This window comes from Neoarius graeffei, chromosome 2 (genome assembly GCF_027579695.1).
Source record: "Neoarius graeffei isolate fNeoGra1 chromosome 2, fNeoGra1.pri, whole genome shotgun sequence".
Lineage (NCBI taxonomy): Eukaryota > Metazoa > Chordata > Actinopteri > Siluriformes > Ariidae > Neoarius > Neoarius graeffei.
Genome location: NC_083570.1, coordinates 90,512,668 through 90,538,614, shown reverse-complemented (window position 1 = coordinate 90,538,614; position 25,947 = coordinate 90,512,668). Strand labels below are relative to the sequence as shown.

General features: G+C 43.4%; 1 protein-coding gene across 3 annotated transcripts in view; it reads right to left on the bottom strand.

The window, feature by feature from the left end:
• spock1 (SPARC (osteonectin), cwcv and kazal like domains proteoglycan 1) overlaps positions 1 to 25,947 on the bottom strand; it is a 699,184-nt gene that overhangs the window by 146,501 nt on the left and 526,736 nt on the right. For all 3 annotated transcript variants that reach the window (XM_060915187.1, XM_060915189.1, XM_060915188.1), the window contains exon 7: positions 1,583 to 1,697. In XM_060915187.1, coding sequence (XP_060771170.1) covers positions 1,583 to 1,697 — 115 coding nt within the window. The remainder of the gene's footprint in view (positions 1 to 1,582; positions 1,698 to 25,947) is intronic.

The window sequence follows — 25,947 nt, the reverse complement described above, 5'->3', positions numbered from 1 at the left end:
GGATTTTTTTTTTAATAATCCAACATCATGGACAATAAAAATCCTAAACTTAAAATGCTCTCTGCAGAAATTAACATTTTATTTGGTTGATATATCTTTAAGAGAAGACTGTTATGAAGCACTATTTAATAAAAAATAAATAAATAAATAAATAAATCTCCTAACCGCTCCTAAAATTTCTGATAACCATGCCTCAATTTTGGGTGAGGTTTTTTTTTTTAATTATCATATTATTAACAGGGTGGCACGGTGGTGTAGTGGTTAGCACTGTCACCTCACAGCAAGAAGGTTCTGGGTTCGAGCCCAGTGGCCGATGATGGCCTTTCTGTGTGGAGTTTGCATGTTCTCCCCATGTCTGCATGGGTTTCCTCCGGGTGCTCCAATTTCCCCCAAGGACATGCAGGTTAGGCTAATTCGTGGCTCTAAATTGACCATAGTGAATGGTTGTTTGTCTCTATGTGTCAGCCCTGTGATGACCTGGTGACTTGTCCAGGGTGTACCCTGCCTCTCACCCATAGTCAGCTGGGATAGGCTCCAGCTTGCCTGTGACCCTGCACAGGATAAGTGGCTACGGATGGATGAATATTTTTAAGAAATATAATTTTATAGTTTATGCATGCAAGCAATAGCAAAGGGAGTTCCATGTGACCCTAATCCTCTGTTTTACTTTTGCAGGAGAAGAAATAAGAAGCAAAATAACAGGAAGAAGCTGAGAGAGTGATAAGGACTGAGCGTGAAAAGGGGAATGGATGTCTCTCTCTCTCTCTCTCTCTCTCTCCCCCTCCTCATGTAGTGCAGTCAGGGTATGAAACATTTAATTCAGCATTTACTGCGACCAACCATCACCTCAAGGCTCAATCTCACACACACACACACACACACAGTTTAGCTCAGAGTGTTACTGACCTGCAAAACCAAATCACAGAAAAACACACACAAAAAAACCCAGATCAACTGTGAGCTACTGCTCACTTGCGTATCCCCCCGCTCTCGCTTATATCAGAATGCAAGCAATCAAAGGAATAGGACACTTATAATGAATGTTGACTTCAACAAATAATGAACCCTGAAACAAGTAAGTAAAGAGTAGTGTTCTCCCCAGGGATTTCAAATAGCATCCTGGTAAACTGTCACTTTGAAATAGCATTTTGCTTCTTGAAATTGCGTAAAATTCTAACCTATATATTTCATAAATATATTCAGTCGGTAAACAGGATGTTGATGCGCGACAGACCTGAAAATGGTATACACGGTATAGAACCCCAAGCTGAAGCTCAGTACCAAATATCAAACAGTTGTGATTTGTAGTTGCTAAGAAAAGTGTTATGAAAATTTTGTAAATCCACGCTATATTTTTCGTAAATACATTCAGTTGGTAAACAGGAAGTCGATGTGCGACAGACCTGAAAACAGTAAACACAGTGTAGAACCCCAAGTTGAAGTTTGGTACTAAGTGGCTATGATTTGTGGTTGCTGAAAAAAAGGGTGTTTCAGATGGATGGAAATACGGAGATATGGACAGAGGTAAAAAAAATACAGTAGCCCCCCCAGAGCAGGGGTATAAAAACAGGAAGTGACTCACCATTCCTTTCAGCGTGTGGCTTGAAGACTTCCTGTCCAGGCAGGCAGGGACATGGTCCTTCACACTTCGCTAAAATGCTCTTTCCTGAAATACATGCCTGGAACTCCAGCTTACACTGCAGACAGACAGAAAAGGATTGTGGGTAACAGACTGTAGTTCATAGTTATGCAGAAGTTTCAACAATGTGTGATGTACTTTATTAATTTATTACTTCATGTGTTTAAAACGGTTATTTTTTTATAAAGCTGCTATTGTTAAAAGCGCTATACAAATAAATTGAATTGATTTAAATAAATCGCCAAGTAAATTATAAAACCCACTGTTCACTTTTATTACAAAGATCTAATATCGAGAGTGCGGCGTTGAATAACACACACTGCATTATGCATAAGCTGCTGCAGTCATGTAAATTTTGAGATGATTACCATTCTGTGGGTGCTGTCGAGAAGAAGGGAAATGTGAAGGAAATAAGTGAATTAGCCAGCCCGTACAGGGCAAAATTAAAAAGCAGGGAGCGAATGAGGAAAAAAAAAAAATCCCATCAAGTCAAATGCTTTCTGATGGAAAAGCAAGATGGAGGTTTGTGTTCAGTGTGTGTGTTAATTCTGCTTCAAAAACCTTAAATGATCCTCTCTTATTAATCAGCGCATCTCATTCAATCAAAGACAGCTCAAACTTGTGTGTGTGTGTGTGGGGGGGGGGGGGGGGGTGGCAGTAGATTGAAATTCACCACATGAATTGATTTATGAAGGAGGTGAAATAGAAGGAAGCTGACTCTCCATAATTTCATCAACTGATTCTTCAATATTTTTGTAGGATTTTTTTTATTTTGCTTTTCACTTTAATCTACAAATAAATAAATAAATAAATAAATGCTCATCTTTACACATGCCTGCTTTCCGACCTGGCATTTCAACTTCTACTATAGTTGTGGTGTTGAATTCTCTAATCCGTTTGGTCAGAAGGCGTTGATTAATTTCCTAACAGTAGCTCTAACAGTAGTTCTTGACACAATTAAAAGGATATTATTGACTGTATACTAAAGCATGTGTTCTAATACATTATCATTTCTGTAGTAACAGCTACAGTTGTGGTCAGAAGTTTACATACAGTGACATGAATGTCATCTTGGATATGAATGTCATGGCAATATTTGGGCTTTCAGTAATTTCTTTGAACTGTTCTTTTTCTATGGCAGAATGTACAGAATGTAAATTTAATTGAACTCTACCAATTCTACCACGAGTCATGAAATATCTAACCAGAATTCTGCCAGAAGCTTGCTCATGGTAAACAAAAAATAATGTTTGGTCAAGGTGAATCTTGCGAAGATAATTTCACCCAAATATTAGGGGTGCTGTATGTATATTTTTGACCCTGCATGTACCATTTTCATCCTGTGTTGATTTCAGAAAACCCAAAGAAAATTCAAACTTGTGCACCAAATTCTAGTGTTTTTTTTTATTAAAAATGTATGATGTACAATCATTCTGCCACAGAAAAAGAACAGTTCAAAGAAATTACTGAAAGCCCAAATATTGCCATGACTTCTACATCCAAGATGACATTCATGTCATTGTATGTAAACTTCTGACCACAACTGTGTATCAAGCAGATATCATCTTTCATTTGTTCAATATCATGCTAGCTGAATGGAATACATCTGATGTACTATATATCTATAGCTATACTATATCTGATATAATCGAATATATCTGACACACTCAAACCAGCCAATATTATTTAAATATTAAATGTTCAATGGTTAGGAAGCCTGGCATATCATCCATCCATCCATTATCTATACCACTTATCCATCAGGGTCTTGTGGAAGCTGGAGCCAATCCCAGCTGACTTTGGGTGAGAGACGAGGTTCACCCTAGGCAGGTCACCAATCTATCACAGGGCTAACAAAGAGACGGACAAGCATTCACACTCACATTCACACCTATGGGCATTTAGAGCAGTCAGTTGACCCAATTTATACGTCTTTTGGACAGTGAGGTGGTAGCAATGACGAACGACGAACGTGTACCACCACAGGGAACCCAATCATAAGTGCAAGGCAACATATCTCAAACATTTGACCACCAGACAACAAAATTTGCATATTTATTTGCATAAGATAGATGGGTTTTTGTCCAGCGCTCATATTTAATTTGCTTTTTAAAAAATAATGTGGTATTATTTACTAACATGTGTAATAGAAAATATTCATGACAGTTTCATAGAAAACTAGTTAAAACAGTTTCATTATTTAACTAGCTTGTTGAACAGTTAACAGTTTCTGTCATGTAAGTGCAGGAAAAGTTTTACTGAAAACGTGCTAGCAAACAGATCCAAAATGGAGACAAAGGCAGAGTCGAAAAACCAGCAGTGGTCGAGTAAGGCACAGAGAGGATATCAGAGGTAATACAATACTCACAGCCCAAAAACACAAACAGGATCAAAACCAGAAAAGCAATACAAAATACAAGGCTTTCACAAAGTCTCTGTGTTACTGAGAGCCCGTATACGCTGTGATTGAGCTCTAATCAGGAACAGGTGCATGAAAATTAGCCCTAATGGCATGCATACACTTTGCAATGTGCTCCAAAACAAACATGGATGTGACAGATATGACCAGACAACTGTTTGACATATGAAATTTGATATTCGATGGTAACTATACAGTGATGCTGTAAAGTGAAAGCGCTGGTTCACTGCTGTCCACCAGGCACCCAGCAGAGTCACACAATAATAAATGTTGTGGTGTTGTTTCTGGCGCATGGCATGTGGTGTCAAAGAAAGGAATAAATATGTATTTGTAACTGCGATGTGTATCTCATTATTGGTATCACTGTCACAAGACCATGCAGCAATTTACTGACGCAAAATACACAAAACTACAGAATTCCATGGTTCATTTGCTGTAATATTATTATTCTATTCAGGTTGATTTTGTGCCTTTGCAAATATTTTGCTCATAAACTCATTAGGAGATCCGCTTTTAGGCGCTGCCAGTATGGCGGCAGGATGGTGTAGTGGTTAGCACTGTCGTCTTACAGCAAGAAGGTTCTGGGTTTGAGCCCAGTGGTCAACAGCAAGAAGGCTCTGGGTTTGAGCCCAGTGGTCGATGGGGGCCTTTCTGTGTGGAGTTTGCATGTTCTCCCCGTGTCTGCATGGGTTTCCTCTGGGTGCTCCGGTTTCCCCCACAGTCCAAAGACATGCAGGTTAGGCTAATTGGTGGCTCTAAATTGACTGTAGGTGTGAATGGTTGTGTGTCTCTATGTGTCGGCCCTGCGATGGCCTGGCGACTTGTCAGGGTGTGCCTCGCCTCTCGCCCATAGTCAGCTGGGATAGGCTCCAGCTTGCCTGTGACCCTGTACAGGGTAAGCGACTACAGATAATGGATGGATGGATGAATAGTCGTAGTAGTAGTATTTTAGCTTCATATGGGGTGGGATAAAAGCTCAACACTCCCGCAGAGTTAAACCAGTGTGTGAGCTCCTGGAGTTGGTCTGTGTTGAGCCCAGCTTGGTGTGTTTAAGTCAAGCAGGCCTACCTGATCTCAGCTGGATTTCAAAATGTTTGATTCACCTAAAGGTTTATAGGTTTTACTGTAACACTTCAGCAGCAGGAGCACACACTTCAGCTTATTGTTACTGTGACAACTCAGTATGAGGTTTGCAAAAGTGCAGTGATTTCTTATGATGCAAATCTGTCCTAAGTCTGACATATTCATTTTCTAATGCTCACACACACACACACACACATACACACACACACACACACACACACACACACACACACACACACACACACACTTGCATGTACAACGTACATTTCTTTCCCCTCATTCTCTGACATTCAATTTCTTGGCATCAGGTTTAAACTCGTCACTATCCTGTTACATCTCTCAGCTAATTTAAGAAGCAGCTCGACTAATTAAAAAAGCTGACACACACACACACACACACATTTGTGTATAAATGGCTACACAAATGCTGCAGTCATATCTACAAAAATTAAAACATATACATATGAATATACACACAGTTAATGAACTGTCAAACTACTAAGCCAAAGAATTTATATGAGACATTTCTGTAGAAAAAAAATCAGTTTGGTAGAAGAAGTAGGAAATGGTATCTGGATCTGTTTTAAATTAATCACAGCGTGACAGATGTGATCACACCAGGTAATCACACATGGTGCAGAAATACAGAGAGATTAAAAAAAGAACCCACAGTATACTGTTCTGTTTCAGGAACTCTCTAACAAGATAGTAAGATATCTCCAAGATATGTTCCAAATTCAATTGAACTGAATTCAAAGTAGATTTTGTGGCATGACTGCATCTAGTATAAACTGAAAACATCACTAATATCACATCACACACATCACATTATCTCTAGCCGCTTTATCCTTCTACAGGGTCGCAGGCAAGCTGGAGCCTATCCCAGCTGACTACGGGCGAGAGGCGGGGTACACCCTGGACAAGTCGCCAGGTCATCACAGGGCTGACACATAGACACAGACAACCATTCACACTCACATTCACACCTACGGTCAATTTAGAGTCACCAGTTAACCTCACCTGCATGTCTTTGGACTGTGGGGGAAACCGGAGCACCCGGAGGAAACCCACGCGGACACGGGGAGAACATGCAAACTCCGCACAGAAAGGCCCTCGCCGGCCCCGGGGCTCGAACCCAGGACCTTCTTGCTGTGAGGCGACAGCGCTAACCACTACACCACTGTGCCGCCTCACTAATATCAGTACTTATATAAATTATAATAATAGATATAACAAACCATTATACATTAAACTATAAACTAACAGAGGCGTCTCCTTTCTCCTTTCCTCAAATTATCAAGTGAACTGATTAAATGTGGTGTCTGTCTATTCCCACCTGCTTATTTCCTTCAGGGCTTTATGCAGACTATAGCAGAAAGGACTGAGAGATGGAGAGAACAGTAACTGGGAATGCAAGACATGAACAGAAAGATGGATTGGCGTGGGGAAGACTTGGGAATCCAATAACAATAGTGGACATGGTTCATCCGCAAGATTATCTATCAGCACTGACTGAGCAATTTACACATAAAATGAGAGAGAGAGAGAGAGAGAGAGAGAGAGAGAGAGAATGTGTTAACTGCTATATTGGGAGGTTAAAGATGTTGATTTACAACCCCGATTCCAAAAAAGTTGGGACAAAGTACAAATTGTAAATAAAAACGGAATGCAATGATTTACAAATCTCAAAAACTGATATTGTATTCACAATAGAACATAGACAACATATCAAATGTCAAAAGTGAGACATTTTGAAATTTCATGCCAAATATCGGCTCATTTGAAATTTCATGACAGCAACACATCTCAAAAAAGTTGGGACAGGGTCAATAAGAGGCTGGAAAAATTAAAGGTACAAAAAAGGAACAGCTGGAGGACCAAATTGCAACTCATTAGGTCAATTGGCAATAGGTCATTAACATAACTGAGTATAAAAAGAGCATCTTGGAGTGGCAGCGGCTCTCAGAAGTAAAGATGGGAAGAGGATCACCAATCCCCCTAATTCTGTGCCGACAAATAGTGGAGCAATATCAGAAAGGAATTCGACAGTGTAAAATTGCAAAGAGTTTGAACATATCATCATCTACAGTGCATAATATCATCAAAAGATTCAGAGAATCTGGAAGAATCTCTGTGCGTAAGGGTCAAGGCCGGAAAACCATACTGGGTGCCCGTGATCTTCGGATCCTTAGACGCCACTGCATCACATACAGGCATGCTTCTGTATTGGAAATCACAAAATGGGCTCAGGAATATTTCCAGAGAACATTATCTGTGAACATAATTCACCGTGCCATCCGCCGTTGCCAGCTAAAACTCTATAGTTCAAAGAAGAAGCCGTATCTAAACATGATCCAGAAGCGCAGACGTCTTCTCTGGGCCAAGGCTCATTTAAAATGGACTGTGGCAAAGTGGAAAACTGTTCTGTGGTCAGACGAATCAAAATTTGAAGTTCTTTATGGAAATCAGGGACGCCGTGTCATTCGGACTAAAGAGGAGAAGGATGACCCAAGTTGTTATCAGCGCTCAGTTCAGAAGCCTGCATCTCTGATGGTATGGGGTCGCATTAGTGCATGTGGCATGGGCAGCTTACACATCTGGAAAGACACCATCAATGCTGAAAGGTATATCCAGGTTCTAGAACAACATATGCTCCCATCCAGACGACATCTCTTTCAGGGAAGACCTTGCATTTTCCAACATGACAATGCCAAACCACATACTGCATCAATTACAGCAGCATGGCTGCGTAGAAGAAGGGTCTGGGTACTGAACTGGCCAGCCTGCAGTCCAGATCTTTCACCCATAGAAAACATTTGGCGCATCATAAAATGGAAGATATGACAAAAAAGACCTAAGACAGTTGAGCAACTAGAATCCTACATTAGACAAGAATGGGTTAACATTCCTATCCCTAAACTTGAGCAACTTGTCTCCTCAGTCCCCAGACGTTTACAGACTGTTGTAAAGAGAAAAGGGGATGTCTCACAGTGGTAAACATGGCCTTGTCCCAACTTTTTTGAGATGTGTTGTTGTCATGAAATTTAAAATCACCTAATTTTTCTCTTTAAATGATACATTTTCTCAGTTTAAACATTTGATATGTCATCTATGTTCTATTCTGAATAAAATATGGAATTTTGAAACTTCCACATCATTGCATTCCATTTTTATTTACAATTTGTACTTTGTCCCAACTTTTTTGGAATCGGGGTTGTAGATCCTGCTGCTGAGCCTGAGAGATTAAATATTGAGTCCAAGTGTCACTAGTATACAATCATTTTATATCTGAGCTTCTTATTGTCATTATACATGTGTGTAGGACAACGATTTTCATCCATCCATCCATCATAGAAGAAGAAGCCTTTATTTGTCACATGCACACTTGAGCACAGTGAAATTTGTCCTCTGCATTTTATCCATCTGAAGCAGTGAACACATGCATGCACACACAAGTGAGCAATGAGCACACACACATACAGTGGTGCTTGAAAGTTTGTGAACCCTTTAGAATTTTCTGTATTTCTGCATAAATATGACCTAAAACATCATCAGATTTTCACACAAGTCCGAAAAGTAGATAAAGAGAACCCAGTTAAACAAATGAGACAAGAATATTATACTTGGTCATTCATTTGCTGAGGAAAACGATCCAATATTACATATCTGTGAGTGGTAAAAGTATGTGAACCTTTGCTTTCAGTATCTGGTGTGACCCCCTTGTGCAACAATAACTGCAACTAAATGTTTCCGGTAACTGTTGATCAGTCCTGCACACTGGCTTGGAGGAATTTTAGCCCATTCCTCTGAACAGAACAGCTTCAACTCCGGGATGTTGGTGGGTTTCCTCACATGAACTGCTCACTTCAGGTCCTTCCACAACATTTCGATTGGATTAAGGTCAGGACTTTGACTTGGCCATTCCAAAACATTAACTTTATTCTTCTTTAACCATTCTTTGGTAGAAGAACTTGAGTGCTTAGGGTCGTTGTCTTGCTGCATGACCCACCTTCTCTTGGGATTCAGTTCATGGACAGATGTCCTGACATTTTCCTTTAGAATTTGATGGTATACTGTAATTCAGAATCCAATGTTCCATCAATGATGGCAAGCCGTCCTGGCCCAGATTCAGCAAAACAGGCCCAAACCATGATACTACCACCACCATGTTTCACAGATGGGATAAGGTTCTTATGCTGGAATGCAGCATTTTCCTTTCTCAAAATATGACCTAAAACATCTGTGGGTGGTAAAAGAGAGCAATTGCAAAAGTTGCAGACCTCAAACTAGACTCAGATGAAACCATGGTTTCCTACAATGTCACTTTTTTCACCTGCATTCCCACCACAGAAGCAATCAAATCTGTTAGAAAACGACTCCTAGATTATTCCCACTGACGTCCTCACAAGTGAAATTGATGTTGATATCCACTGCATTGATGTGCTTAGAGAAGGCTTCCACCTCATGGGTTTTGATTTTAACCCAGGTGTCATCCACATATCTGAACCAGTGGCTGGGGGCAACTCCTGAAAAAGTGGTCAAAGCTTTATGTTCCACTTCCTCCATGTAAAGATTGGCCACAATAGGGGACACTGGTGAGCCCATGGCAAATCCATGCTTCTGTCTGTAGAAACTTTCATTAAACTGGAAATAAGTGGTAGTCAGGCAGAGGTCAAGCAGGGTGCAAATCTGGTCCGTGGTGAGGTTCGTTCTATCCAGTAAGGTGCTGTCTTGAAGGAGTCGTTTTCTAACAGATTCGATTGCTTCTGTGGAATGCAGGTGAAAAAAGTGACATCGTAGGAAACCATGGTTTCATCTGAGTCTAGTTTGAGGTCTGCAACTTTAGTAGCAAAATCTTGGGAGTTTTTGACTTGGTGTGGTGTATTCCCAACAAGAGGATCCAGGATGGTGGCTAGGTGTTTGGCAATGTTATACGTGACAGAGTTTATATTGCTGATGATAGGTCTGAGTGGAGCTCCTTCCTTGTGAATCTTGGGGAGTCCGTATATGAGAGGAACGGCTTCCCCAGGGTACAATCTGTAGTACAGAGATCAGTTGATGGCTTGGTCCTTTTCTAGTTGTTGCAGGCAGCTAACAACTTTCTTTTTGTAACAACTGGTGGGGTCCCGCCTCAAGGTTTCATAGGTGGTTGTGTCGCTGAGGAGACTGGTCATCCTGGAGTGGTAGTCTGCTGTGTTTAGCACCACTGTGCATCTCCCTTTGTCAGCAGGAAGGATGGTGATGTCCCGGTCTCTTTGAAGCAATGTAAGAGCCCTCCTTTCTTGGCTGGTGAGGTTGGAGGGGGGTGCTTTTGCACTGGACAGAGAAGCTGATATCTTCAGTCTAAGTTTTACTGCCTCTGTGTTGGTCAGATTGTTGTTTCTGATGGCTGACTCTGTAGCTGTGATGAGGTCTACCACTGGTATCTGCTCTGGTGAAACTGCAAAGTTAAGTCCCTTGGATAAAACATCTTTCTCTGGTTGGGTGAGTACCCTGTTGGATAGGTTCTTCACCCATTTCTCTTCTGTGTCCAGTTGTGTAGCCTGGTCAGAGTTCTTCCTCCAAGTCAGCACTTCTGTCTTGCTGGAGGAGGTGGTTTTAGACAGCAATGTTTGAAATTTGCGCATCTGTCGTTCCTTGCCTTTGGTATATTGTGAAACTATCTAGCCACCATCCTGGCTTCTCTTGTTGGGAATATGCCACACCACATCAAAAACTCCCAAGATTTTGCTACTAAAGTTGCAGACCTCAAACTAGACTCAGATGAAACCATGGTTTCCTACGATGTCACTTTTTTCACCTGCATTCCCACCACAGAAGCAGTCGAATCTGTTAGAAAACGACTCCTTCAAGACAGCACCTTACTGGATAGAATGAACCTCACCACGGACCAGATTTGCACCCTGCTTGACCTCTGCCTGACTACCACTTATTTCCAGTTTAATGAAAGTTTCTACAGACAGAAGCATGGATTTGCCATGGGCTCACCGGTGTCCCCTATTGTGGCCAATCTTTACATGGAGGAAGTGGAACATAAAGCTTTGACCACTTTTTCAGGAGTTGCCCCCAGCCACTGGTTCAGATATGTGGATAACACCTGGGTTAAAATCAAAACCCATGAGGTGGAAGCCTTCTCCAAGCACATCAATGCAGTGGATATCAACATCAATTTCACTTGTGAGGACGTCAGTGGGAATAATCTAGCCTTCTTGGATTGTGATGTACACATTAGACAAGACAGAAGCCTTAGCATCGAGGTCTACTGGACCCCCCCACACACACACAGACCAGTACCTACTCAACTCTCACCACCCACTGGAACACAAATTGGGGGTCATTAGGACCTTGCAACACAGGGCTCAGAACATCCCTACAATGGTAGAGGGAAAAGAGAAGGAGCAGAATCACATCAAGAAAGCACTTCAGAACTGCGGGTATCCCAACTGGTCTTTCTTCAAGAGCAGAAAAAGGAACATAATGGACAAGGAGGATAACAGGAACAAACGCAAGAACATTGTCATTCCCTACATTTCTGGTCTATCTGAGAAACTCAGGAGGATCTTCTACAAACACAACATTCCAGTTCATTTCAGACCCAGTAACACCCTGAAGCAGAAACTGGTCCACCCTAAGGACAGAATAGCCAGACACAAACAGGACAACATAGTGTATGCAATTCAGTGCAGTGGGGTATGCATGGACTCGTATATTGGGGAAACAAAACAACCACTTCACAGGTGCATGGCTCAACACAGGAGAGCCAGTTCCTCAGGCCAGGACTCTGCTGTCTACCTTCATCTTAACAACAAAGGACACTCATTTCAGGATTGCAACGTATGCATTTTAGCCAGAGAGGATCGTTGGTATGAGCGAGGAGTTAAAGAAGCCATTTTTGTCAACCTGGAACGGCCATCACTGAACAGAGGTGGTGGTCTAAGGCCCTGTCCACACGGCAACGGATTCAGGTGAATCCGATACAATTGTTTATCGTTTAGGCCTGGCGTCCACATGGCACCGGCGTTTTGGGTGCCCCAAAATGCAATCTTTTGAGAACGGGTTCCAGAGTGGAAAGATCTGGCAACGTTGCCATTGCGAAGTTGTCTGGATGAGTAGAATGGATTTGTTTACGATGACATCACAACCACATGACTGTGAGTGCTTCACGCCGGGTAGAAGTGTAACGAACTCGATGTGAGTTGTCAACAAATCCTATAACTTGGTTCATGAAACGCGCTTACAAAATATTTTCACTGTGAATATTTATTGTGTAATGGTGCAAAGTGAGAGAGAGAGAGAGAGAGAGAGAGAGAGAGAGAGAGAGAGAATAGCCCTTAGGGCAGAGTCAATCCTGCCAGCAAAAATAGGGAAAAAAAGGAGCGATCTCACCTCTTCAGATGTTGGTTTAAGTCCTACAATACATTCCTCAAAAAGGGTGTAGAAGAACAAATTAATCCATCAACGTGTAGCATTCAATTTATTCCGGAGCATTAAAGACGCCGCCTTCCACGTAGAATCATACGTCATCCTCACCGCCATATTGGATGGGTCAAAGCGGAGAATAAAGATGCCTCATTCATGTGCTGCGTTTAATTGTACCAACAGGTTTACCATCCAAACGAGATCACATGGGATTACCTTTCACAGGTGAGACTGGAAAAATACTTTTCATTGTATTTGGTCATTATAATGTAATTTTACGAACAGATTTTTCTGACTTTGTGGCTAATATGAAGTCTCGCGCATAATAGTTTATGCGCATGCGTCCTTACTTCTATTGTTCTGGTGTCTCCAAAGGGACCGTCTTACAGCGCCCCTAGAGGTGTGGCATGTGTATTGTATCGTTTTCAGCAAGCGTTGCGTTGCCATATGGACCTGATATTTTACTGATCGTTGCCCATGTGGATGCGATATTTTTTTAAATAACATCTCGTTGCCGTTGTCGTGTGGATGTAGCCTAAGACACAATTTATCAGCCACCTACAATGCAGTCCTTGGCACACTTCCCAGACAACTGAATGCACACCAAACCCCAGCTGTTTTCAGTGACTCACAGGAGGACAGAGAGAATCAGCATTCCATTGATCACCCTAACAGGCAATCCATTGATCACCCTAACGACACTTAAGGTAGTTCACACCCAGCCACCAGTGACCCACACCAACAGGATGACTCAACGACACCTTAGATGAGCTTTTCATCCATGAGAGGATAAATACCTGATACTCCCTACTAGTCAGACAGAACTGAAGAAGCCTTTCAGATGAGAGGTGAAATGTCTTCAAGAATCTTCAAGCAAGTCCAGTTGCTCTCTTTTACCACCCACAGTTTACTATGACCTGGATGACTGAGAATCTTCACAGACAGACCTAAAACATCATCAGATTTTCACACAAGTCCTAAAAGTAGATAAAGAGAACCCAGTTAAAGAAATGAAACAAAAATAGTATACTTGGTCATTTATTTATTGAGGAAAATGATCCAATATTATATATCTGTGAGTAGCAAAAGTATGTGAACCTCTAGGATTAGCAGTTAATTTGAAGGTGAAATTAGAGTCAGGTGTTTTCAATCAATGGGATGACAATCAGGTGTGAGTGGGCACCCTGTTTTATTTAAAGAACAGGGATATATCAAAGTCTGATCTTCACAACACGTTTGTGGAAGTGCATCATGGCACGAACAAAGGAGATTTCTGAGGACCTCAGAAAAAGCATTGCTGATGCTCATCAGGCTGGAAAAGGTTACAAAACCATCTCTAAAGACTTTGGACTCCACCAATCCACAGTCAGACAGATTGTGTATAAATGGAGGAAATTCAAGATCATTCTTGCCCTCCCCAGGAGTGGTTGACCAACAAAGATCACTCCAAGAGCAAGGCGTGTAATAGTCGGTGAGGTCACAAAGGATCCCAGGGTAACTTCTAATCAACTGAAGGCCTCTCTCACATTGGCTAATGTGAATGTTCATGAGTCCACCATCAGGAGAACAATGAACAACAATGGTGTGCATGGCAGGGTTGCAAGGAGAAAGCCACTGCTCTCCAAAAAGAACATTGCTGCTCGTCTGCAGTTTGCTAAAGATCATGTGGACAAGCCAGAAGGCTATTGGAAAAAATGTTTTATGGACAGATGAGACCAAAGTAGAACTTTTTGGTTTAAATGAGAAGCATTATGTTTGGAGAAAGGAAAACACTGCATTCCAGCATAAGAACCTTATCCCATCTGTGAAACATGGTGGTGGTAGTATCATGGTTTGGGCCTGTTTTGCTGTATCTGGGCCAGGACGGCTTACCATCATTGATGGAACAATGAATTCTGAATTATACCAGCGAATTCTAAAGGAAAATGACAGGACATCTGTCCATGAACTGAATCTCAAGAGAAGGTGGGTCATGCAGCAAGACAATGACCCTAAGCACACAAGTCATTCTACCAAAGAATGGTTAAAGAAGAATAAAGTTAATGTTTTGGAATGGCCAAGTCAAAGTCCTGACCTTAATCCAATCGAAATGTTTTGGAAGGACCTGAAGTAAGCAGTGCATGTGAGGAAACCCACCAACATCCCAGAGTTGACGTTGTTCTGTACAGAGGAATGGGCTAAAATTCTTCCAAGCCGGTGTGCAGGACTGATCAACACTTACTGGAAATGTTTAGCTGCAGTTATTGCTGCACAAGGGGGTCACACCAAATACTGAAAGCAAAGGTTCACATACTTTTGCCACTCACAGATATGTAATATTGGATCATTTTCCTCAATAAATAAATGACCAAGCATAATATTTTGTCTCATTTGTTTAACTGTGTTCTCTTTATCTACTTTTAGGACTTATGTGAAAATTTGATGATGTTTTAGGTCAAATTTATGCAGAAATATAGAAAATTCTAAAGGGTTCACAAATATTCAAGCACCACTGTAAGCAGCTTATGGTTTTTCAAGTTAAAGAATTATATAGGCTGTATTTTGTTTGTGATATATCTGTTTAATGGTAAATTATTATTCTCCATGAGAATTTATGTCAGACGAAATTTATTATTTGTGTATTTTATCTAGTTCTCACGGCATGTTGACAACATGGATATGCAAAATAAATGCCTATAACTAGAAGAATGCCTTGTGGTCATGACTTAATTGAAGCGCTGATCCTCTCCTGCTTGGACTGCTGCAACTCTCTCCTTGCTGGCCCTCCAGCATCTGCCATCAGACCCCTGTAGCTCACCAGAACACTGCAGCTCGCCTGGTCTACAACCTCCCTAGTTCTTCCAACCTGCACTGGTTACCTATCACAGCTCAGATCAAATTTAAGGTATTGATGCTAGCTTACCAGGTTGTCAAGGGGTTAGGGCCAGCATACCTCCAGAGTCTGTTCCAACCCTATGCCAGCTAGATCCCTACACTCCACTACTACTGGTCACCTGTCTCCTCCTCCTCTCTGCTCCTGCCCAGCCCACTCAAGACTACTGTCTGTTCTGGATCCCCGTTGGTGGAATGACATTCCCATTGAAGTCAGAACTACCGACTCCCTGACCACCTTCAAGCGTTCACTGAGGACTCACCTCTTCAGGCTGCACCTCTCCCCTGTTTCCCTGCCCACTGTGTAACTGCATTTCGGTCTAGACCAACCCAGGCTGTGTATGGTCTAGTCTGGTGTTAGCTGTTTTGAGTTATCTATTTCATTATTCTTTATATGGTTGGTTTGTTTACTTGGTTGTTTGAGTATTGGGATTTTCAACAGCATATTACACTAGGTATTGCTGTCACTTGTTCAGTTGGCACTAGAACTTTCTTGTCTAGAAGTTCAGCATTTTGTGTACCTGACTTTTGCACTTGTTGTACGTCGCTCTGGATAAGAGCATCTGCTAAATGCCATGTAACCTAATGTAACTGAAGGGAGTAATACACTCACCAGCCAGTTGGTTACCAATGCCTCAAGACAGAAATTGAAGCAATCTAGCAATTACTTCTTGTGTACAGATTTACATGTTGCTACTCATTCAGCCAGGTATAAAGGAATTTGAGTATAAAAGAAAGCAACTCGGCACGAAGCATGACTATAGCTGGAGATGAAATCATAAGAGTAGCTGAGAGAAAAATAAAAGACCATTGAGAAGCTTTAAAACTAGCCAAGTCGAGTATAGAGTGAGCTGTATTTCAGACAAAACATATGCTGTTAAAACAGTTTCAGTTCATATGCAAGAAGCTGTGAAGCTCATTAAAAAAAAGGTCTTACCAAGTTTGATTGAAACACAATGTAAGAAAGTTTCAAAGCTATGGCACAGAATTCAGCAACAACTTGAGCATCAGTCTGATTTCCAGGCTAGGGGAATCTGAGCTGGAGCTAAGGAAGGAGGAGTACATTTTAATGAGTTGTCTTAAGCGCTCAGAGTAACACAACTCATCTTATGTCATGACGAACATATTAAATCCATTTAGGGGCATTTGCACCTCAATGTGTCTCATGTAATTAGGACTCACATTGGATCAGGTTAGCTAGAATACCAACTAGAGGACTCTTCTGTGGAGATTTGATACTTGAGCAGAGTTCAACGATATTGAGCCCAAGGCTTTGGGGTGGTCTTGTCTCCACTTCAAAAGCATATCATTAGTTACTCTGACACGTAGCATGTCAATATCTTGATTATGCCTCCATCCCCATCCCAGGGACCAAGACATCACTTCAACAAGTAAAACTCTACACCTAAGTATTTTCACAGGTAACTGAATTATGTAATCGCAGGCATTGCCTTTTGGTGAACTTACTTCCTATTAGTGTAGGACCTGGCTTAGATATGTATGCACATCATTTAGGAGAGGATAACTCAACTGTTATAAGCTAATTTGACCCCAAGGAATAACTTGGGATGTGTGCCAAAATCGCTATCCGGGGTGAACAGCCTGAAAATTACCAATCCAAGATGGCCACCGGTATTACGGTATTATTATTGTGTTGCTCTTCATGTTCCTGACTCTGGTTTATGTGACACATAAACAGTAATAATCTCATCTCATTATCTCTAGCCGCTTTATCCTTTTACAGGGTCGCAGGCAAGCTGCAGCCTATCCCAGCTGACTACGGGCGAAAGGCGGGGTACACCCTGGACAAGTCGCCAGGTCATCACAGGGCTGACACATAGACACAGACAACCATTCACACTCACACCTACGGTCAATTTAGAGTCACCAGTTAACCTAACCTGCATGTCTTTGGACTGTGGGGGAAACCGGAGCACCCGGAGGAAACCCACGCGGACACAGGGAGAACATGCAAACTCTGCACAGAAAGGCCCTCGCCGGCCCCGGGGCTCGAACCCAGGACCTTCTTGCTGTGAGGCGACAGCGCTAACCACTACACCACCGTGCCGCCCTAAACAGTAATAATGTAATATTAAAAGTTGTATTGTTCACTGTTAAACATTTAGGCTCTCAAGATATTGCTGCCCACTAAAGTAATACGTTTTGTTTTGTATTTTTCACTTTAAGTTAACATTCCATTGGTCATAATAATATGATTGAAAATACAATTTCTTTATGAGTCAAATGCTTGCTTTCTTATACTCTCCTAAATTATGTGCATAGGTCTCCCAATTCCATGATTTCATGTTTGGGGTAGGGTTATTCTGTTTTTTTTTTTTATGTTTTCTGTGAAACTGCAATTTTGGCCAATTTTTGGTGGGTTTTTTACCTTGTCCTTAACCATAGCTTATTCCCTTTTCCTTCAATCATGAAAATGATGTCACTAATGGATTCCCCATACCCAAAAACCCATAAAATGAGGTATTGCACTGTGGCAGTGGGGGCGTGGCCAAGCAGCAGTCTGTGAATGGAGGGCGGGGTTGGGGAAGGTAAGTGGCTAAGTCATTCCACCTGCTGTCAATTAATGTGTGTGTGTGTGTGTGTGTGTTTTACAAGGACGGAGCATAAAAGGAGGGGGAGAGCAGAGAAAAGAGGCTCCCTCCCGACCACAACGCATGTGTGCGTGTAGAGTGTGTGATAGTGTGAGTGAGTGAGTGAGTGAGTGAGTGAGTGAGTGAGTGCTGAAAAGCTAAATTAAGTGAAATAAAGAGTTTGTGTGTGACCATCAACTCCCACCTGCCGTGCTTCTGTGCTCCACCCACATCGGGAACTCCTACAGTGGTGCCGAAACCCGGGGCGCGCAGAAGGGAACCACCCCATGGAGTCCTCCCAATTCGAAGAGCTCATCCTTGCCCTCGCTACCGCCCAGCAGAACCAGCATCAAGCCCTCTGAAAGGAACAAGAGCGATGCTTCAAAGCCTTGATGCTGGTCCAGCAGGAAGATCACCAGGTGTTCCAGCATCTGCTCGCGTCAGCAAGGGCGTCGACCATCACCGCAGCTGGCACCCTTACGAAGATGGGCCCACAGCATGATCCAGAAGCATTCCTCGCCCTCTTCGAGCAAGCAGCCGAGGCGTGGGCGTGGTCGCTGGAGCAGCGCGTGGCGCGCCTCCTCCCACTCCTGACTGGCGAGGCGCAGCTCGCAGCGCAACAGCTCCCTGCTGACAGCTGACTGGTGCATGCTGACCTGAGGAAAGCCATCCTGCAGCGGGTTCGGCCACTCCCTGGAACAACATCGCCAGCGATTCCGGACGCTGGCATTGGAGGAGGTCGGCTGGCTGTTTGCATTCGGCCAGCAACTTCTCTCCTCCTCAGGTGAGTGACACCCATAATGCCCGTGCAGAGGGAAAGCCTGGGCTGGTGTGCTGGCGCGGCGGGGAGTCGGAGCATCTCCAGAGTCGGAGCGCCGCAAGGGAGGTGGGAGCTGTGATCCGGATCCCCGTTGTGCCAGAAACTGCCCCCGATCAGGCCGGAACATATCGCATACCAGTAAGTGTTCAAGGGGATACATATCACACTTTGGTGGATTCCGGTTGTAATCAGACCTCAATTCACCAATGCCTGGTGCAAGGTGAGGTATTGGGGAGAGCACAAGTGGTGAAAGTGTTGTGTGTGCATGGGGATTTGTTCACAATTATCCCTTGGTCTCTGTCTGTATTCAATTCCAGGGCCAAATGCATAGAATAAAGGTGGCGGTTAGTCCTCGTCTCACCCACTCATTGATTTTGGGTACTCATCGGCCAGGGTTTAAAAAGCTGATGGAATATTTAACATGTAGTGGGTCCTGCACTAGTAGGTCATGGGAAGATCCCAGTGTGGCGTTGACCGGGGAAGATGTCACAGAGCCGTCTACGTCAGCACCGCATCAGAGTGAAGAGCAGTCCGCTCCTCCTCCCTCTCTCAGGGATTCCCTTGGGGATTTCCTGTTATAGCAGTCACGAGACGAGACTCTGCGGCATGCGTTTGACCAAGTGAGAGTAATCGATGGTCAAAGTCTTCAGCCAAGCATGGCACTGACCTTCCCTTATTTTGCTATTATTAACCCCGCCGACAGTAGTCGGAGGGGTTATTATTTTCACCTGCGTCAGTCTGTGTGTGTGTGTATCTGTCTGTCTGTCTGTGTGTCTGCAAGATATCTCAAGAACCAATGGATCGATTTGGACCAAATTTTGTACATGTGTTGCCAATCACCCAGGAAGGAAACCATTAAATTTTGGAGGTCAAAGGTCAAAGGTCAAGGTCATGGCAGAACTTCGAAATTTTCGCCCAATGTATTTTAATAGGGAAAAGGCGGGGTTTGCACTCGTTAGAGTGTCCCTGTCTAGTTAAGGATAGATTGTACAGAGTGATGCAGGACACTCAAATTAGTGAATGAATAACTCAATTGTTAATCCCCAAGAGCCGTAGGGAACTCGTATTCCATGCGGCTCACTTTAATCCCATGGCTGGACACTTAGGGCAAGATAAAACACTAGCCCGAATAATGGCCCGGTTCTATTGGCCAGGGATTCACGGGGATGTCCGTCGGTGGTGTGCGGCATGCCGTGAATGCCAATTAGTAAATCCCGTGGCCACTCCAAAAGTGCCGTTGCGCTCTCTTCCTCTAATCGAGACCCCGTTTGAGCGAATTGGAATGGATCTCATCGGGCCATTAGATCAGTCGGCACGAGGGTATCGCTTTATTTTAGTTCTGGTAGACTATGCAACGAGATATCCGGAAGCAATGCCTCTCCGCAATATCTCAGCATGCAGTATTGTGGAAGTGCTTTATCTCCTGGGTCGGGATTCCGAAAGAAATCCTGACAGACCAAGGCACTTCGTTTATGTCATGCACACTGCGCAAGCTGTATGGGTTTGTAGGGACAGCGGCCATGCCCATAACCATGTTAACCCTTTCACAACCAGTTTGAAACACACCCATCTCTGTACTTGATGCCATGGTTTATCTCCTCCCCTTCCTCTGACTTCCTGTAATGGTATTGGACAGGGAGGATACCTGATACCAGGTACAGTGATGTCACGACTGCTTTAAATCAGCGAGGGAAATGAAATCTCCCTCACTCTGGCCATGGATGTCCTCTCTGGTGGACTCCACATGTGAAAGAGAGGCCGATGAATTGGCACTACAGAAGGACAGAGAGCAAAGACCGAGCTATTGATACCAGACTTTAGCCAAAGTTCAATGTATTTGACCTTCTCAGAGTTGTAATAATAACTGAACCGGTTAGTTACTGCAGCCCAGGCAGTGTTTCAAAGAGAAAAGGCGACCAGATCCCTTTTCCCTTTTTCAACATCGATGAATTATAAACAAGATTCCTTCCAGATCATCAGACGACCGAGGATCTCCAGCTGACGAGCTAAAGGAACAAAACCGTCTTCTTCCTGGATCTGCGTCCCGCGCTATCCCGGATAACAGAAGGCACTTCCAATCGCTAATAAAAGCGATCACCCCGAGTAAGGAGCAAAACCATCTTCACTCCAGATCTGCGTTCCACGCTATCTCGGATCAGAAGGCTCACTTTCAATACCGTCTTCTTCCTGAATAGGAGAAGGCACACTTCCAATCGCTAATGAGTAAAGCTGGCATCTGGGCAAAGTTTGTTAGTTTTACTTGTAGCTAGTTAACGTGAACAGTGTTGTTTATTTGAATTCATTTATGCTTTTAAATGTACACATTTTGATTCACATGAAAGTCGGTCTTAGACCATGTGTTGTTGATTTACTTTGTTTACTATCTGTTAGATTGTGCATGCGCTCTCTTTCTTTCTTGCTTTTTAACCAAGGCTAGTTCAAACTCCAGATTCCTTGTCTTAATTTTTGCGTGCTCTCCTTGTAGGCACGGCCTGGCACGGCTCATGCATTCCATTCGCATTCCACACACACACACACACACACACACACACACACACACACACACACCCACCCACGTGATTTTCCCTATCACATTTTAACATCCACTTGCCCTATTACTTCTGATCGCCATTAGTGCCTCAATTATCATACACACTACTGATTCTTCTCATCTCATTCTCATTATCTCTAGCCGCTTTATCCTGTTCTACAGGGTCGCAGGCAAGCTGGAGCCTATCCCAGCTGACTACGGGCGAAAGGTGGGGTACACCCTGGACAAGTCGCCAGGTCATCACAGGGCCTACTGATTCTTATATGTATATATTTTGTATATATTGTACCATTTCTATTGAATTATTCGTTGGCTGCTATTGTTGCTATATCTGATCAGTATTAGTTTGTTAATTCCTGTCAGCTATTTCAATAAATGGTATCTTTGGAATAAACTGTGTCCTGTCTATTGTCACAATATTTACTGAAGTGCCAACCTCTGCCAAGAAAAGAACTTTAATTGCCTTCACCCATTTTGTTAATGAATTTATGAGACTGATTAATTAATTTATGAGACTGATTCCTTTTTATGAGACTGATTTGATTTACTGATTAATGAATTTATGAGACTGATACCTTTTTACATGAAACTGATTTGATGAGACTGATTTGGTAAGCCCATTGCACCTACAGGTTACTGGGGATTAAGTCTATTTGCACCAGTGTCTATCACCCACAAACGGATGGCTTAATAGAGCGATTTAACCAAACACTCAAGAACATAATCTGGAAATTCGTAAGTGAAGATGCACGTAATTGGGATAAGTGGCTCAAGCCCCTGTTATTCACAATACAAGAGGTCCCCCAAGCCTCCACGGGGTTTTCTCCATTTGAATTATTATGTGGGCGTAAGCCACATGGCATTCTGGACGTGCTATGGGAAAACTGGGAGGAGGGACCCTCACCTAGAAAAAACGAAATCCAGTACGTTCTTGACCTGCATGCAAAACTCCACACCCTCAAGCACCTAACCAAGGAGAATTTGCGGCAGGCACAAAATGCCAAATCCGGCTGTATGACAGGGGCACACGCTTTAGAGAGATCACGCCAGGAGACAAAGTGCTTGTATTATTGCCCACATCAAGCTCCAAATTAATCGCCAAGTGGCAAGGGCCCTTCCAGGTCACATGGCGAGTCGGGGATGTTGACTATGAGGTGAGGCGAATAGATGGGGCGGGGCATTGCAAATCTACCACCTCAACTTTTTAAAACGCTGGAATGAGGGGGTACCCATGGCGTTGGTGTCGGTAGTCCCGGAGAAGGCGGAGCTGGGGCCGGAGGTGAAAAAGATAACATCTCGGACCACTCCAGTCCCTTGTGGAGACCACCTCTCACTGGCCCAACTCACGGAGGTGGCCAAGTTGCAAAAGGAATTTTCTGATGTGTTCTCACCCCTTCCTGGTCGTACCCACCTCATAGAACACCACATCAAAATGCTCCCATGGATAGTAGTGCATAGCCGCCCTTACCGCTTGCCCAAACACAAGAAAAAGGTGGTTCGGGACGGACTCAAGGCCATGCTCGAAATGGGCATAATCGAGGAGTTCCACAGTGACTGGAGCAGCCCAGTGGTCCTGGTTCCCAAGACCGACGGGTCAGTCTGGTTCTGTGTGGACTATAGAAAGGTCAATGTGGTGTCTAAATTTGACGCATACCCAATGCCTCTCATTGATGAGTTGCTTGATCTGTTAGGCGCTGCTCGCTTTTATTCGACACTGGATCTAACAAAGGGATATTGGCAGATCCCCTTGACTCCTCTATCTCGAGAGAAAATTGCTTTTTTCATACCGTTTGGATTACACCAATTTGTCACGCTCCCTTTTGGGTTATTTGGGGTGCCCGCTACGTTCCAGCGGCTTATGGACAGGGTCCTCCACCCTCATGCTGCCTACGCGGCTGCCTATCTGGATGATATAATAATCTACAGCCATGATTGGCCGCAGCACTTGGAACACTTGAAGGCCATTCTTAAGTCGCTGAGGTGAGCAGGCCTCACAGCTAATCCAAAAAAGTGTGCAATTGGGCGGGTGGAAGTATGGTATCTGGGGTTCCACTTGGGTCATGGGCAGGTGTGTCCCCAAATTAACAAGACTGCAGCAATTGCGGCCTGCCCAAGGCCCAAGACCAAAAAGGAGGTGAGACGGTTCCTGGGGCTGGCTGGCTATTATCATAGGTTTATACCTAATTATTTGGATGTCACCAGCCAGCTAACCAATCTCACTAAAAAGGGGGCTCCAGATCCGGTCCAGTGGATGGAGCAGTGCCAACAGGCCTTCTCTGAGGTAAAAGTTGCACTGTGTGGGGGACCACTTTTACACTCCCCTGACTTCTCTCTCCCCTTTATTTTGCAGACTGATGCATCGGACAGAGGGCTGGGGGCCGTTTTGTCCCAGGAGGTGGAGGGCGAGGAGTGCATCAGGAGTGCATCAACCTGTACATCAGGCTGTACATCAGCCGGAAACTCTCGATGCGTGAAAGCAAGTACAGCACCATCAAAAAAAAGAGCATCTTGCCAGCGTCTTGGGTGGTCCTCGCCCTCCGATACTACCTGCTGGGGCACCCTTTCTCTCTCTATTCGGACCATGCGCCCCTCCAGTGGCTCCACCACATGAAGGATGCCAATGCATGGATCACCCGTTGGTATCTCACCCTCCAGCCATTTAAGTTCGAGGTGATCCACAGGCCGGGGGCACAGATGGTGGTGGCGGACTTCGTGTCCCATCGGGGGGAGTCAGCTTCAGGCCAGACAGTTGGGCGGTGGGGGTATATGGCAGTGGGGGCGTGGCCAAGCAGCAATCTGTGAATGGAGGGTGGGGTCAGGGAAGGTAAATGGCTGTCATTCCACCTGCTGTCAATTAATGTGTGTGTGTGTGTGTGTGTGTGTGTGTGTGTGTGTTTGTTCCAGGGACGGAGCATAAAAGGAGGGAGAGAGCAGAGAAAAGAGGCTCCCTCCCGACCACAATGCATGTGTGCGTGTAGAGTGTGTGATTGTGTGAGTGAGTGCTGAAAAGCTAAATTAAGTGAAATAAAGAGTTTATGTATGACCATCAGCTCTTGCCTGCCATGCTTCTGTGCTCCACCCACATTGAGAACTGCTACATGCACATACTTCTGTGATGAGTGGTTCAAAAATTGACATTTTCAATATGGCTATTGGCAGCCATCTTGGATTGGTAATTTTCAGCCTGTTCGCAATTTTGGCACACATCCCAAGTTGTTCCTTGGATTCAAATTAGCCTAAAACAGTTGTGTTATCCTCTCCTAAATTATGTGCATACATATCTAACCCAGCTCCTCTACTATACGTGTGCTTCAGAAATGAAATACTTTTAGTTCCCAAAGCTTGAGAGACAAATCAAGAACAATGACAATTTTGCCTTTCAAACAAGCAAACAGGCAAAACCTAGATTTTTTTTATTGGCACACAACTGAACAAAATTCAGCATTTTCAACACCATGTCTCTTGATTACTCACCTTTTATGTAATGAGGTTTGGTTTGTGAATGTGCTACATGCTATGTAGTGTGTTTCTACAGCTTTAGAAGAAAGTCCTTGGAGAACAGAGGTGTTAATTGTAGGCTTCCCTGTTACTTTGTTAATTTTCCATTGGAACTTCTGCTGCTATGCCTATTAGTAGTTCTAGAAATTTATAAACACCTAAATTCAGTTAAATTGTATTTGTACTGTGCTTTTAATCATGGATATTGCCACAAAGAAGCTTTACAGAAATATTTGAATTCCAGTTTTAAATTTTAAATTTGTAAATTTATCCTTAATGAGTGATGGTGGCAAGGAAAAACTCCCTGAGACGACATGAGGAAGAAACCTTGAGAGGAACTAGACTCAAAACAAAACCCATCCTCATCTGGGTGACCCCAGATAATGTGATTATAAATCATTTCTCTTCTATAACTGTATACTATATAGGGCTGAACGAGATATAGTTATCGTATCTATATCTAGATATGAACATTCAAGATATTAATATCGAAAAAGCAACGATATAGACGATATAGATTTCCCCTCCCCGCGCTTGCCCTGCATGTACAGCTCTGGCAGTCACAACAAACATCATTTTTACGATTGCCCTTGAATGCACTGCTAAGGCCAGCCAACCACAAACTTTATTTCATGCTTGCTGTGGATTGACAGCTGAAGCCAACCAATGACAAACATATGAGGGCGGGAGTGAGGGAGACGGAGACCGACGGGGAAATTAAAAAGCGGGGAAATTAAAAAGAAAGAAAGAAAATGAGTGCAGAAGATAATGCGGCCGGTGGTGGTGCAGAATCTGACTTGGTGCCAAAACATAAATCATCCTCCATTATTTGGAGGTATTTTGGATTCAAAAAGGACAATGTTAACCAGAGTGAGGTGTTGTGCAGGTCGTGCTTAGCAAAAATTGCGACGAAGCAAGGTAGCACAACAAACATGTTTCACCACCTGAAACAACACCATCGCGTGCTGCACGAACAGTGTATGACAATGGGAGAAACACCGGGGACTTCTCAGTCATCCCAAAATAAGCCAAAGCAAAGTTTGATTGCTGATGCGT